This window comes from Patella vulgata, chromosome 4, assembly GCF_932274485.2.
Source record: "Patella vulgata chromosome 4, xgPatVulg1.2, whole genome shotgun sequence".
NCBI lineage: Eukaryota > Metazoa > Mollusca > Gastropoda > Patellidae > Patella > Patella vulgata.
Genome location: NC_065882.2, coordinates 4,683,178 through 4,699,890, shown reverse-complemented (window position 1 = coordinate 4,699,890; position 16,713 = coordinate 4,683,178). Strand labels below are relative to the sequence as shown.

The 16,713-nt window shown below is 38.8% G+C and overlaps 1 protein-coding gene across 1 annotated transcript; it reads left to right on the top strand.

Annotated features, from left to right (window-relative positions):
* The first annotated feature begins 3,466 nt into the window (after positions 1-3,466).
* LOC126817370 (uncharacterized) lies at positions 3,467-16,713 on the top strand. The gene is made up of 4 exons (XM_050544314.2): positions 3,467-4,648; positions 11,718-11,885; positions 13,232-13,266; positions 14,213-16,713. Exons 1-4 carry the CDS (start codon positions 3,481-3,483, stop codon positions 14,681-14,683), a joined length of 1,842 nt encoding a protein of 613 aa, XP_050400271.1. The 5' UTR covers positions 3,467-3,480; the 3' UTR covers positions 14,684-16,713.

Genomic DNA, 16,713 nt, shown 5'->3' with positions numbered 1-16,713 from the left:
ATTTTCTGGAGCTGTCAAGCCAGCAAGAGTGTTATTGTCCCTTTAAAGTATAGCATTGGATGGTTAGAGACCATAGTATAAATTAGCCTACTTTATCATTTGTATTTTGTTATTTGCACGGCGCTATTAACTTGAATGTTCAACAGTTTTGGTATTTAAATAATTATGTTTCTAAATATGCATTTTGTATAGCATTTGTATAGATTTAATTAAATCTGACATCTATGTGAAAACAGTTTTAAATCCATAGGTAGAACTAATTTTAAGATATTGCTGATGGAAACTTTGGTCAGTAATAAGTAAGCAAACATACTTCACTTGATATTTAGGAGCTAACGTTTAATTGTATACGTCTCCCGCCATTAGTAATTGAACTAACATACTAGATCAACCGAATTCAACACTTTATTATGCCACCAGGAAACCAATTATGAAGAACATAAAATTTCTATATAGGGCGTGAGAGTAAAAATACTCATCGGTGATGCTCGATTGTCAGCCCGGAACGTCCCGAATTGACAGAATTGTAATCAAGTGAATTCAGCCATGTGACAGTCCCAACAGCTGAGGTGGTGTGAGTAGAATCGTGACGTATTTTAAGTAACAATTATGTTTCAGCTGTCATGATTGGTTGAGATATTTTTCACGCAGTCGGCACACGCGTTGTACTCTGAAATTCCCATTTTCCACTCGACTGACATTATTTTTGGAGTTGAGAGAATTTAATCCCGGAACGTTCAATCGGGTATCCCCAACAAAGAATCTAGTACGAAAGGGAATAACCCAGTAACTATTTATAGTCATTGGATATCCAACGAAAATAAAATAAGTTTTCAAAAGTGTTTTTTTTTTTGTTTTTTTTATATATATAGTCATTGGATATCCAATGAAAATTAAATAAGTTTTCAAAACTTTTTTTTTTACTAGGTAATTAATTAATCACTTAATTAATTATTTCATCGTATTTACATATTGTTTATTTTCTGTATATTGAAACTATTTTTGTAATAAAACCGTGAGATAAATTATTTGTTTTAAGACTGTATATATTTATGTTATAATTATTTGTACATAATGTGAGTAGGTTATATTTGTTTATTTATACATGGTATTATTTGTAATTGTGTATAATTTCGTTTATCTAAACCTTTTCATTATTAAATTACATTATACTCCTTTGGACTTTTATTCTGTCTATACCAATCTGACCTTTATGTCCACGTGCAGTATAGGTCTACCCCTTTGGATTTTTATTCAGTCTATCCCAATGTGACCTTTAAGTTCACGTGCAGTATAGGTCTTCCCCTTTGGATTTTTATTTAGTCTATCCCAATCGTGCTTCCTGGAGGTCTATCATTGAGTCAATTGGCCTGGTTTCGATTCCCCGGTTTTACGTGACAAGGAGTAGGGTCGCCTGCCCAACCTCGTGGGTTTTCTCCGGGTCTTCCGATTTCCCCCCATTGCTAAAGACCCCTACGCGCAAGCGAATTATTGAAATAAAATTAAACCATGTGTTAATCCCGAAATAACCTAGTTCGTTAATACCTAGTTTGTGTCGAGTGGACGTTAAATCCTTTCTCTCTCTCTCTCTCTCTCTCTCTCTCTCTCGTTAATACCTGTAACAATAAAACAAGAATACGACATTGAATACCCCCCCCCCCCCGCCGTGAGAATATATGTCAATATATATCTAAATAATGAATATAAACTAGCTGTACATATCTGTCAGTATAAATTAGCTACAATACAATGTAACACCTTCGATTTGACATGACATTTTATATGTTGACTATATATATATATATAACCTTTGTAGGTAGGTTAAGTTATATCAAATTTTATAACGTGACTACAATAACTTATTATAATTGTCATACACTTTGATTGATTTCGTCGTGAGGTTGGGGAATTGTAGCTCTAAATGTAGCTTAATAAATGGGGTTTTACGTCCTACTGTTCTGCTCCGAGTCCGACTATGGGCTTATCAAGACGGGCATACGCCAAACAGTATGCTATGAGGGGAATTTTGCCTGGACAGCGGTGCTACGGCCTACTCTTATATTGAATTCCAACTGCCAGTATTTTTTACGTGCACGCCAATGTGTACACGGGATCTTGGGTTTTAGTCCCATCCGAACGACTAGACAGCTGTCTATTCCGGGCCCTCCGTCCTGCACCACTAACAAGGGTGTACCATGCCGGAAAATCATATGAACTTTCTCGGCCAACACCGGGATCGAACCCGCGTGTTACTCACTTAGCCACCGTGGCTCCTGTAGTTTAAGAGAGAGAGAGAGAGAGAGATGGGGTTTAACGTCCATTCGACACAAACTAGGTCATTTCGGGACTAACATATGGTTTAATTTTATTTCAATAATTCGCTTGCGCGTAGGGGTCTTTAGCAGTGGGAGGACCCGGAGAAAACCCACGAGGTTGGACAGGCGACCCTACTCCTTGTCACATACAACCGGGGATTCGAAACCACGCCAGTTAACTCAATGACAGACCTTATGATACAGCGCGCACACGCTAACCATTCAGCCATCCTCCCCCCCCCCCCTCATGTAGTTTAATAAGTGGCGGTTAGAATATTGACATAAACTAATTTAATAAAATAGGAACATTGAAAGTTACTTGAATAATAAAACAGAAAAGGAAAAACATCGTGGTTGTTTATTACTTATTCGGGGGCGATAGACATAAACAGTCCTGGGGCCTGTTTCACGAAATTTTAACAAAGATAAAATCCAAATTTTAGTGATTTGATTGGTTAATATATGATTGATTTTAGTGCTTAGCCAATCAAATTTGAAGTATCTACTAAAATCTGGATTTTATCTTTAGTTAAAATTTTGAGAAACAGGGCCCAGGAATCAAAACCGACCTTACAATATCGCACACCCGTTATTGCCCCACCCCACCCCATCGCCCCTTCTGCTTTGTGAATTCCATCTACATCAAAAAATATTATTTCACACAAAAGTTTAGTTTAGGTGAAAACTGAAATTAAATTCAGTAAGTAAATCTACTGAGAGACGAATATTAAGAAGCGGAAATTAATCGTTGTTACATCATTTAGTCAAAATAAGACCTTTAACGGGGAATTCCCGTGTACACATTGGCGTGCACGTAAAAGATCCCTTGGCAGTTGGATCTCGATATAAGAGTAGGCAGTAGCGCCGCTGCCCGGGCAAAATTTCCCTCATAGCACACTGTATGGCGTATTCCCGTCTTCATTAGCCCAGGTTAGGAGCAGAACATTAGGACGTTAAACCCCATTTCATTTCATTTCATTTTAACGGGGATAAAATTTTAAATTCCGTTAGCTAATTATAACCGGTGAACATTGTACCGTAACAATTGCACGCGACGTTTTCACCACGTTACAATATATAAATGCTATCATGAATAATAATCACGTGACGAAATATTTATATAGTGTATTTTACATGTTGCATATCATAACACAACTAAACAATAATGGCCGCGAGTCTAGACGACATAGACTGGTCCGAGGAAACGACATCGTTACAAGAAGTAGCCGATAAGGTCAGCCTTCCATGTGTGGTGCGTGTCTGCGAGGGATTCGACAGTGGGGATGACATCAGTTCTTTTTCACTCGGGGATCTGATGAAAATCGACTCCTGTGAACATATAGGGAAGGTTGCGTGTCAATTTGTGAAATGGACGGGTTGGGACAAACCAGGAAGTGGATTAATGGGGAGATACACTTTGGCTAACTGCTACGATTCGTTGAGTATACCCGTTACATACAAAGGTTTGGTGAGAGTTATGCCAAAACATGGGACTTACTATACATACAAAAGCATAGCAGATGCATTGACAGACTTTCCAAGATATTTAGAAGTTTTGGAAACAGTAAAATACCGCGACGAGGAGAGTTCCAAAATGGTTATATTAGCCAAAGGAGATGTCTTGGAAACTATCGGTTGGCGTAAACCAAAAAAACAAAAACGGGATTCAAGTTTGATGGAATATTTAAAATGTTTACATCATGGAAAAGATATCATTTATATTCCGTCAACTGTTTCGGGAAGTTTTCAAGTCTTGAGAGATGATGAGGAATACACTTTACAAGAAGTTTTTAAAAGGTTTCCATTACCACAAATTGTGCAGTTTACAGAAACACTTTCTAAGGAGGTCGTATCGCATGATATTGTGGAAGCTTTCGGCAATCTGGATTCATATGAGGGTAAAATGATGTTGAAGAGTATTCACACAGAACGGATATTGGTAGGACACTATAAACGTTTGGACACGAATATGAACGAAGGTAAATTTGTTAAAAGGACTGTTTTCGTTCTTCCTTTGAGTAATCCTGATTTGAGTGAAATTTCTGTCCAATATCCCATGTACTTGGATTCTTCAGATTATGAGTTTTTTGTGGCTAAGAATTTTACTCAGACCCCGACGGGTCCCAAGGTGATGGACAGGGCCCTCTACGTGGAGTTCACTAAAAAGGCACAGTTACGCTTTGCAGAAGTACATGACGATTCGGATAATTGCGAAGAAACACCTCGAGCACCATTACTCCCACCACGAGGTCATTCGAAACCTGTTGCTGCTGTAGCTGCAATGACACGTTCGTCACCTGGAGAAGGAAATATATGGACAAGTCGTGCCCCAGGTAATTTTCCTAACCTCGATCATACTAGTTTAGCCTTTTGTTTTGTATTTTTTTTTTTTTTTTGGGGGGGGGGGGTATCTCGTTATATGATTTCGGCACTGAGCCGCGGTGACTTCCCTATAAATAGATGGTTACTACAACTTTGCTAAGGCCAGATTCCACGCAACCATGGGTGGGTTGTGCCTCGGCTTAGAGCGGTCACGGGCCCAAAAGACCCGATTTGACATTTCATAATTAATAAAATTCTTCGCATCCTTTGATAGATATAATGACAATAGACTAAATTCCAGGAACAAATTGCCACGTATTTTTCACTGCACAATGGGGGCCGAACTTTGAGAAGCTTTCAAAGAGGCTCCTACAAAATTAATGTTTCGAGAAAACAAATTGAAAGCAAATTAGAAGCCAAGAACTGTCTCTGATTTTAAAACTAAACTTTATTCAACTTTATCTGTGGGGTGGGTGGACGTATGGTTTAACGCACACGTGTTTGATCATAAGGTCTGGTTCCGATTCCCCGCTTGTACGTGACAAAGGTTAGGGTCGCCTGTCCATTCTCGTGGGTTTTCTCCGGGTTCTCCCAAAGCTAAAGACCCCCACGCGCTAACGAATTATTGCAATAAAATTGAACCATATGTTAGTCCCGAAATGGCCTAGTTTGTGTCGAGTGGACGTTAAACCCCATTTAAAAATGGGGAAGCGAGGCTAAGTCTTGAACAACCAGTACGGTGGTTACGATAATAAACAATCAATGCACACATCTGGTCAAAACTACAAACATTGATAACTTAGCTCACAATAAAGTAATTTGAATGAAATTTTCAATATATTCATTTTGCATTATCTATTTTTGAACTATTATAGCAAGAATAGCCAGCTCGTTATCTAATGCTTACATAATGTATCTTTAACAAACTGTTTTTCTATGGTAAAAGACAACTTTAAAATCATCCACTGACAGTGAATGAAAGTAACGATACGTTTGTATTTTTTTGCTAAAATATCGGGGAGCCACGGTGGCTAAGTGGGTAAGATGCTGGCTCGCTAGCCTGGAGGTCGCGGGTTCGATCCCTGCATTGGCCGAGAAAGTTCATCGGGATTTTCCGACGTGGTTTTCCCTTGTCAGTCGTGTCTAGTCGTTCGGATAGGACGAAAAAGCCCATGTATACATTGGCGTGCACGTAAAAGATCCCTTGGCATTTGGAATTCGATATAAGAGTAGGCCATAGTGCCGCTGCCCGGGCAAAATTTCCCTCATAGCACACTGTATGGCGTATTCCCGTCTTCATTAGCCCAGTTCGGAGCAGAACAGTAGAACATTAAAGCACCATTTCATTTCCATTCGGGAGTCTACGTCTGCCAATGTACTTTGGCTGTCTACAACCCTGTTAAAACGCAGTAATCAATCTCTACCCTGGATGACCGCCATATTTAAATTTTAATGTTTTATTTTGTTGTACGATTCTACCCCGTTTTATTTATTTACAACACTAAATAATCATTTTCAATGTCATTAAATATGAAAATAGAAGCCGAATAAATACCTCGCAACATGAGTTATATAAACTTTGTGTTTTTGACTGAAATATTCAATGCATAAGAATTAAAATAGCGGTGCACTAGGTTCATGCCCGACCTCCAGCGGTGTTAATTGTATGTAGGCAGCGTAAGATTCGTATGCATATCATAAAACTGGCGATAATTTCGAGAATCTGCATGTATGAATTAGTAGAAAATACATTTAACTGTGCAAAACATAGGCAGTCAAACGTAGCCTTAAAAAATGAATCAACCTTTAAAAGGCCTTATAAATAAATAACAATGACGTCATAATATAGGGTGTGGATATTTACGATCTTATTACTATGTCTCATTCATATAGTATGGAACCCTATAACTACCATTTATAATTTCTACTTTTCGCCTCTTCAGAACACGAAAGTCGAAAAGTCAAAAAGTAGAAGTTACGACAAAATGTGAGGCGACAAGACGGTATACAAGCCAAAATCAACTCGAAATTAAGAAATAACACACCGCGATAATAGCGGCCCCCCGTTTTTTCTTAATTTCTACTTTTCGACTTGCATTTTGGCTTGTATACCGTCTTGTCGACTTTCGACTTAGTCATATTTTTGCATTTATTGATGTCAGTAAGAATGCGCCAACACGCTATACAAGCCAAAATGTAACTCGAAAAGTAGAAATTAGGAAATTAACACACTGCGCTATTAGCGACCTATGATCTGTCGTACTGTCGACATTTGAATACGCGCAATTCCCGTTAACAAAAATGTCTGTATGCGCGTATTCAAATGTGACCTGGGAGGCAGAGACTACAACAACTTCCTAGGCGAAAAGTAGAAAAGTCGAAAAGTCGACAGTACGACAGATCATAGGTCGCTAATAGCGCAGCGTGTTAATAGTTAAGTTGTTGTAGTCTCTGCCTTCCAGGTCACATTTGAATACGCGCAATTCCCGTTAACAAAAATGTCTGTATGCGCGTATTCAAATGTGACCTGGAAGGCAGAGACTACAACAACTTCCTAGGCGAGAAGTAGAAAAGTCGAAAAGTCGACAGTACGACAGATCATAGGTCGCTAATAGCGCAGTGTGTTAATTTCCTAATTTCTACTTTTCGAGTTACATTTTGGCTTGTATAGCGTGTTGGCGCCTTCTTACTGACATCAATAAATACAAAAATATGACTAAGTCGAAAGTCGACAAGACGGTATACAAGCCAAAATGCAAGTCGAAAAGTAGAAATTAAGAAAAAACGGGGGGCCGCTATTATCGCGGTGTGTTATTTCTTAATTTCCTATTTTCGAGTTAATTTTGCTTGTATACCGTCTTGTCGCCTCACATTTTGTCGTAACTTCTACTTTTTGACTTTTCGACTTTCGTGTTCTGAAGAGGCGAAAAGTAGAAATTATGAATGGTAGTTATAGGCTTCCATAATATAGCGATTACAAACCCTGATATTATACAGTACTGACATGGAGCAGTATGTCACTGGCTCACTGAAATAGTCGGGAATAGAGAGAGAGAGAGAGAGAGAGAGAGAGAGAGAGATAGATGGATTTAACGTCCACTCGACGCAAACTAGGTCATTTCGGGACTTACAAATGGTTCAATTTTTTTTCAATAATTCGCTTGCGTCTTTAGCAGTGGGAGGAAACCGGAGGACCCGAAGAAAACCCACGAGTTGGACAGGCGACCCTACTCCTTGTCACGTACAACCGGGGAATCGAAACCCGGCAAGTTGACTCAATGACAGACCGTATGATACAACGCGCGCGCTATCCCCATCGGCCATCCCCGATGGGGATAGCATCTACAGCGTTCCATGTTTTCAAATTTAATAGGACCACTAGACCCCCGTCGTGACCTAGTTGTATTTTCTGTGCCTCGTGAATTGCCACTACAACGCTTCAGATGTGCGATTTACGAGTACACAAGCCTGTCAGAGCCACAGTGGCTAATTGGGTAGGGTAGCACGCTGGCTCGCTAGCCTGGAGGTCGCGTGTTCGCTCCCTGTATTGGCCGAGAAAGTTCATCGGGGTTTTCCGGCGTGGTTTCTCCTTGTCATTGGTGCAGAACGGAGTGTCTGACAAGGGCAGCTGTCTAGCCGTTCGGATGGGACGAAAAACCGAGGACCCGTGTATACATTGACGTGCACGTAAAAGATCCCTTGGCAGCACACTGTATGGCGTATACCCGTCTTCATTAACCCAGTAGGAGCAGAACAGTTGGGCGTTAAACCCCATTTCATTTCATCACACAAGCCTGTCGTTTCATTTATGAAACTGGATCATAGAATAATATTAAAGGGGATAGGCCTATGACGCAAATCTTTGGAACCTTAAAATAGACGAAAGTGGGTCTAAAAGCACACATTAATGTAACATGAATGTTTAAACATTCAGTTATGTTCGGTTAAATACGTGAGCAGTCCAAATTTATCGCCAGTCGTTCACACGCGCTTAGTCTATTCTACACGGGATATTTATTATCATTTTGTCGTTTGTGAATCAGCCATTATCTTGTAAGATATGTTTTCTTTGTTCATTACAAATGGCACCCGAAACCATAGAATACACGACTCGTGTACTGATTTTAAAATAATTATAATGTCTTAAATATTGGATCTCTAGATCCCTTATTTTCACGGCAAGCTAACAACATCACTATTGATTGAAATGAGCCAATATTGAATTTCAATTCGTGTTTTTAAATTTCCAATTGTATGGCAAATAGAGTTGGGGGTTTAACCCCTTTAATACACAATGTCCTCTATTCAGGGCAGTATTTGTTAGAAGGGGATTTTATTAAATTTATTGCCAAAACTCTAATCCTAATTAATATAATGTCAATATAGTATTTTGAACAAGGAAGTTTCTGTTATCTGGTATCCCGTCTAGTTAATCATATTCATTTTCTGACAAGTCACACAAGTATGATCATTTTACAAAATATTACTTCTGCATGGAATTTCCAGAGTTTTATTTGTCAAACTGTATGACCAGTTATTTTTGACGATCTAATCTCCGAACAGGAAGTAATGCATTTCCTTTCGTTCTATATGTACCAGGGTGTTCGATCCCTGCATTGGCCGAGAAAGTTCATCCAGATTATCCGGCGTGGTTTCCCCTTGTCAGTGATGCTGGACGGAGGGCCTGACAAGGACAGCTGTCTAGTCATTCGGATGGGACGAAAAACCGAGATCCCGTGTACACATTGGCGTGCATGTAAAAGATCCATTGGCAGTTGGAATTCGATATAAGAGTAGGCCGTGGTGCCGCTGCCCGTTAAAAATTTCCCTCATAGCACACTGTATGGCGTATGCCCGTCTTCATTAGCCCAGTTTTGGAGCAGAACAGTAGGACACTAAACCCCATTTCATTTCATTTCATTTCATATGTGTACCATGAGTCAAAGATGACGTTATCGCCGACATTTTGAATTGTGGCATCATATCAAATAGCATCTCTCCAAGAATAGAGCTAGATCTATTTGTTAAGGCCAACTCAATTTTCGTCATAAATCAGGTTAGGGCACGTGTAAGCGTTATGGTTAGGTCCAGGTTTAGGTTTGGGGTTGAGATTAACGCTAGCCCTGTTTACATCACGTGACCTTTGACCAAACTTGAAGTTGGTCTTATCAAATAGATCTAACCAAGAATAACAAGACAGTCAAGTGTAAAAAAAAAAAAATTTCATTGTTCCAAAAGTCATGTGACAAATAGTATATGCTATAGATATAGTATATGTCATTAATCACTCTATTATAGCGAGACCTACTCCTTGTCACGTACACCGGGGAATCGAAAACAGTTGACTCAATCACAGACCTTATGATATAGCGCGCATTGCCCCCCCCCCTTCTATTATATCGTCTCTTTATAGTAATGTTGATTATCAGTCAGTTTTCATGCATCCATTCTCCAACCTCGTGGGTTCTCTCCGGATCCACTCTCTCTCTCTCTCTCTCTCTCTCTCTCTCTCTCTCGTGCAATTATTCATTTCATTTTTCAATACCGAATGTACAAGATTAAAAACTGACTTTTAAAATCAGAAAAAAAGGGCTACATAACTTTTTATTTTAAGATTTTGGGCGTGTATGTACTTCAATAAGTATGTTACGATGACATATTAAACATTCTTCTGTGTAATGGTAGAAAGAGGTTATATGAATAGGCTACTTATCTAGAGTAAAATATCATTGAAATTATTATAAGTCGTCTTCTCAATAACCATTTAAAAAGGACAAAGAAAACAGATAAGATATAACATATATAGGAATTGAAAATATCTATTGAAAGTTTGTGAAATTTATTAGAAATAGTTTGGCAAGTGCGTAAGTCTAAAACCCTTTATCTGATAGATCCGTTACCGTACGATAAAACTTAAAGTAGCTAAGTCTCTAACTCAATATCATCCAGAGTCTTCGACATTTAAAACACGAATTGTTTGTCAATTTAAATCAACATTGATGTTGTGATCTTACGGGGAAAAGATGGGCTTTTGATATCCAATATTTAAGAAAAAATAAACATTTTACCATTGGTACACGAGTCGTGTATCATAATGGACTCGCAGAAAGAGGCTAGGCATATTCCACAAGTCATGTCAAACGGTGACCTCATAATCTTATCTGGAGAGCATGCGCAATAAATACTATCGGTGTAGACTGGAATAACCAGACGCTAGAGATTGCCATTCGATTGAGACTTCTGGCGTATTTCGCCAAACATAACTGATTTAAAATTAGGGTAAAAATAGAAACGATTGAATATAAATCAGTTTATATACATTCAGATTACATTATTATATGCATTGCGACCCATTTGTGTCAATTTCTAGGTCCCGAATATTAGCGATTTAGCTCCTTTAAATGAAATGATATGGGGTTTAAAGCCTGACTGCACTGCCCCATACAGACACGTCATACAATATGTTATGAGGGAATTTTTCCTCGGACAGCGGTGCTACGGTGTACTCTTATATCGAATTCCAACTGCCAGGAAATCTTTTACGTGTTTACATCTCGTGACGAAATCTGTAGGTAACCTTGTTAAATAGACAAATCCCTGTATGCAGTATGCCCGTGTTTAGGGTTTAGTGCAAGAAATTGACAAGCCTTGCGCTATATTTATTTATTTAGAAAAAATTTGGAAAAATCAACGAATGGGGGGGGGGGGAGCAAAGAGTGAGTGATGGTGTTTAACGTCTACGCGATACAAATTGGGTCATTTCGAGACTCACATATGGTTCAATTTTTTCAATTATTCGCTTGCGCTTTGGGGTTTTTAACTGTGGGAGGAAACCAGAGAACCCGGAGAAACCACATGAGGTTGGGCAGGCGACCCAACTCCTTGTCATGTACAACCGAGGAATCGAAACCACCCCAGTTGACTCAATGGCAGGCCTTATTATCTAATGCAAACGCACACGCGGTAACCACTCGACACCCCCCCCCCCCCCGCCCCCGTCGACGCATAATGTGTCAATTAAAGTCGTCGATATCTAATTCTATTAACATTGAGATATTTTTGTTTTGTTTAAAATTTCAGCGCTAGTACCGCGGAAATCACCAAATACAGTGCAATCAACCAAACCGAAATCCGGTGTAAGCAAAGCCTCTACGCTGCCATCCAGTTTAACCAAAATTCCGCAAAGTGAACCAGTTATATCAAACCCTAGTTTGTCCGATATCGACTGGAGTACACCATGTTCAGAGGGTGAGAATTTTTTTTTTTTTTTAAATGACGCGATACAAGTGCTCTTTTTTTTTCGTTGTAAAAGCAGCATGCCATCGACGTATTTCGAAGGTGGGGCATGAAATATCGACTTACCTAGTCTAATTAACCTTATAATCAGATTATAAATTCATTTTGTGTACTTACAATACATGGATTTGACATCTGATTTTCTGAGATTTGTCCATCATTACGACACGTACGCGTCATAGTCTACACCGGGGTTTCAGAAGCCAAGCAAATGCTCATGCAAAGTGGTTTGTTCCTGGCAGGCTAGAGGTTCCATATCCGAAAATCACACGTGTTTGTGGCACACAACAGAGGGGTATTTGGGGTGGTGGGGAGGGGGGCATCCCCGAGCTTACTCCAGACAGGCAAATGGGCTTAATTTCTCGCCAAGTGGGCCGAGGTTTTTTTTCCTTGGGAAAATGGGTCGGTTTGCCGGAGTCTCTTATACGTTCAATCAAACCAAAAGTTTGTATTGTCAAGTATTGAGTGAAAATACTCCGTGCTCATGAGGTAACACTTGCGCATCGTAGCTTAGTCCAGATAGGGATTTTTTTTTTTTTTTTTTTTTGCTGAGTAGGCTGTTTTCTCGTACACATTCAATCAAACCAAAAGTTCGCATTGTCAAGTATTGAGTGAAATTACTCCATGCTCGGAAACTCCTGCACACCGTAGCTACATTGTCCAGTACATATAAGTAGAAAGTGAACATCTTACATTACATGTAAATGATGATGATCGCTGGCAGTCTTTTGTACTTTATATTGGAAATACGAATTTTGAGATTACGCGAGCGCATTTTCCATTGTTATTGTGTCGAATTTTGCTTCAAGGAATGGGTGTTCGGTCCCTGCATTGGCCGAGAAAGTTCATCCAGATTTTCCGGCGTGCGTCAGTGATGCAGGACGGAGGGCCTGGCAAGGACAGCTGTCTAGTCCTTCGGATGAGACGAAAAATCGAGATCCCGTGTATACATTGGCATGCACGTAAAAGATCCCTTGGCAGTTGGAATTCGATATAAGAGTAGGCGATAGTGCCGCTGCCCGGGCAAAATTTCCCTCATAGCACACTGTAAGGCGTATGCCCGTCTTCTTTAACCCGGTCCGAGCAAAATAGTAGGACGTTAAACCCCATTTCATTTAATTTCTCTTGAATAACATAACGCTTAAACCAACAAGGCAACACTTTAGATCCTACTAATCATTGTTAGTCATTGTTATCGTTAAGACATTCGTTATTCGTTATTCAATTAATCGATTGCTAATTGTTCCCGGTTATTCGATTATTCATATAATTTTTTTCGATTAATTCATCTGTTGTAGGATATTTTAAAATGGAAGAAGAAAAGGATAAAGGGGTATGTATTATCTCGAACAGTCGTCGTCATTCTATCGCTTACTAACCTCTGTCATCTCTTTAAATATCCGGGGGTGTTGGTTGTATCATAAGGTCTGTCAATAAGTCAAGTAACTTGGTTTTGATTCCGCCATTGCACGTGGCAAGGAGTAAGGTCGCCTGTCCAACTCCGTGGGTTTTCTAAAGGTTTTCCAGTTTCCTCCCACTGCTAAAGACCCTATGCGCAAGCGAATTAATGAACTAAATTTGAACCATATGTTAGTCACAAAATGACCTAATTTGTGTCGAGTGGACGTTAAACCCAATTTCTCTCCCTCTCTCTGCCTCTTTTAATATCCGTTTTGAGGCTGTTGGACCAGTCAATTGGTCTTCGTTCGCCAGTCCTGCAAAACGGATCGTAAACAACCATCTAGGAGAAATAAGTCACTCTTAATTCGCTTATTGACAGAATAACAAAAGCCATTACAATAAAATACTTTAACATATATATTTTAGACTTTTGAGAACGTTCTGATTTTGTCCTTTAATCTAATCTATTTAAAGCCTAGCCGTCATTTTAACAACACTGTCATGGAATTAATTAGTTTTTTCCAGGCACTAAACATGCTGGGGGTTGGATGGCCGAATGGTTAGCACGTGCGCGATGTATCATAAGATCTGTCATTGAGTCAACGGACGTGGTTTCGATTCGACGTTGGTACATGACAAGGCGTAGGGTCGCCTGTCCAACCTCATGGGTTTTCTCCGGGTCCTTCGGTTTTTTCCCACTGCTAAAGACCCCTACGTGCAAGCGAATTATTGAAATAAAATTGAACCATGTCCCGAAATTACCTAGTTTGTGTCGAGTGGACGTTAAACCCCATTTTTCTGGATGATAGAGTCTATGTACGTAGATGACTATAGGCTGGATGTCTGAGACTAACATGTTATTCATTATTTCGTTCCAGGCACTAAAAATTCTAAAGAAAGGCTTAAAAAAGATCAAATCCAGACTACACTCAGACAAACAAGCGGTTACTATTGACAACCCGGAAAATTTTTATGAAGTCAGCGACGGCGACGACGATTACGCCAACGATGACGGCTTCGATCTAGGCCGTGTTGAAAACGAATCGTTTTACGATTATCCAGACCTGTCTAAAATGGATCTGACAAATAAAAAGGGCATATCTAAACCAATAATGGACACCACGACCAAAAAACAATTTTCAGAATATACGGTCGAGGAATTAAGTGATGTATTTAGAACTTGCGGTATGACGAACTTGTCGAAAATTTGCCAAAGAGAATTATTTGATGGTAAATTATTCTCCATGCTATCGAAGCAGGAGCTCCAATCAGATCCTTTAAATCTTAAATCAAAAGATCTTTTCAAATTAGAACAGATTAAAAAGGGCTGGCGACCAAGTCATTCCTAGTCGGTTCTTACCCTAAAGAAAAAGTCAGTCGTAGCCGTTTCTGTGGCTTGAGACAAAGTCATTCGTGGTCGTTTCTGTCTCTAAGAGACAAAGCCTTTCTTATGAGTTTTCTATCAAGCCAATTATGGAAATACAAATGACCTAGATTGTGTTGAGTGAAAGGGATATCCTGTCTCTGTTGTACTTTCAAGAGACCTTGTGTATGTTTGACGATTAGAGACGCCATTTCAGTACCATGAATAGTGGCATAATTTCATTACCATGAATAATGTCATACTTTCAGTATCATGAATAGTGGCATAATTTCAGTATCATGAATAGTGTCATAATTTTAGTACAATGAATAGTGACGTAATTTGTGTACCATGTATAGTGGCATAATTTCATTACAATGAATAGTGGCGTAATTTCAGTACCATGAATAGTGTCATAATTTTAGTACAATGAATAGTGACGTAATTTCTGTACCATGTATAGTGGCATAATTTCATTACAATGAATAGTGGCGTAATTTCAGTACCATGAATAGTGGCATAATTTTATAACAATGAATAGTGGCATAATTTCATTACAATGAATAGTGGCGAAATTTCAGTACCATGAATAATGTCATAATTTCCGTACAATGAATATGGCATAATTTCATTACAATGCATAGTTGTTATAATTTCAGTACTATAATAGTGGTGAAATTTTAGTACCATGAATAATGTCATAATTTCAGTACAATGCATAGTTGTTATAATTTCAGTACTATAATAGTGGCATAATTTCAGTACAATGCATAGTTGTTATAATTTAAGTACTTATAATAGTGGCATAATTTCAGTACAATGCATAGTTGTTATAATTTCAGTACTATAATAGTGGCATAATTTCAGTACAATGAATAGCAAAACTACCAATTGTTATTTGTTATTTATTACATTTCTGTCACATCCAACTACAATTAAGAATATTATCCTACCTGGCGTGGGTACGAATCATCTCTTTTAAATCGAAACGTTAAAAACTGGCCTTGCACGACACTTTAAAACTGAATAGGGTTGAAGTCATTGGCTTAGTGGGTAAGACGATGGCTCGCTACCCTGGAGGTCACGTGTTCGATCCCTGCTTTGGCGGAGAAAGTTCATCGGGATTGTCCGGCGCGGTTTCCTCTTGTCAGTGATGCAGGACGGAGGGCTTGACAAGGATAATTGTAAAAGATCCCTTGGCAGTTGGAATTCGATATAAGAGTAGGCGATAGTGCCGCTTCCCGGGCAAAATTTCCGTTATAGCACAATGTATGGTGTATGCCCGTCCTCATTAGCTCTGTCGGAGCAGAACAGTAGGACGTTAAACCCCATTTCATTTCATAACGGCATGAAGGCGGAGCTAAATCTATGTCGCGTACAACAGCCATAATGCACCCGAATTGCGAATGGCCTGTCATAGTTTGTTCCCAACACAGCTTAATTAACTTTACTAACATTGTCCGCAGATAAACGAAAGTTGTGTCACTACATTGGGCTGGGTATGTTTAATTACTATATTATTAACTTATTACATGCATTGAGTTTGCCAGGCGAAACCAAGGGCGTCTAATAGTAGCTAAACACAGACACATCAGTACATCTCAATACAATGTGTTTAGCTACGTTGCTATGAATAGTGGTGTACAATGAATAACGATATAATTTCATTACAACAAATATCGATGTATTTTCAGGACATTAAATAACGATATAATTTCAGTACAATGAATAGCCATGTAATTTCAGTACAATGAATAGCGATGTAATTTCAGTACAACGAATAGCGATGTAATTTCAGTACAACGAATAGCGATGTAATTTCAGTACAATGAATAGCGATGTAATTTCAGTACAATGAATAGCGATGTAATTTCAGTACAATGAATAGCGATGTAATTTCAGTACAATGAATAGTAATGTAATTTCAGTATTATTATTATTATTATAAGTATAAATAATAAAAAGTAATTTCAGTACAATGAAAGTTGTTTTAATTTCAGTATAACTATCAAAGGG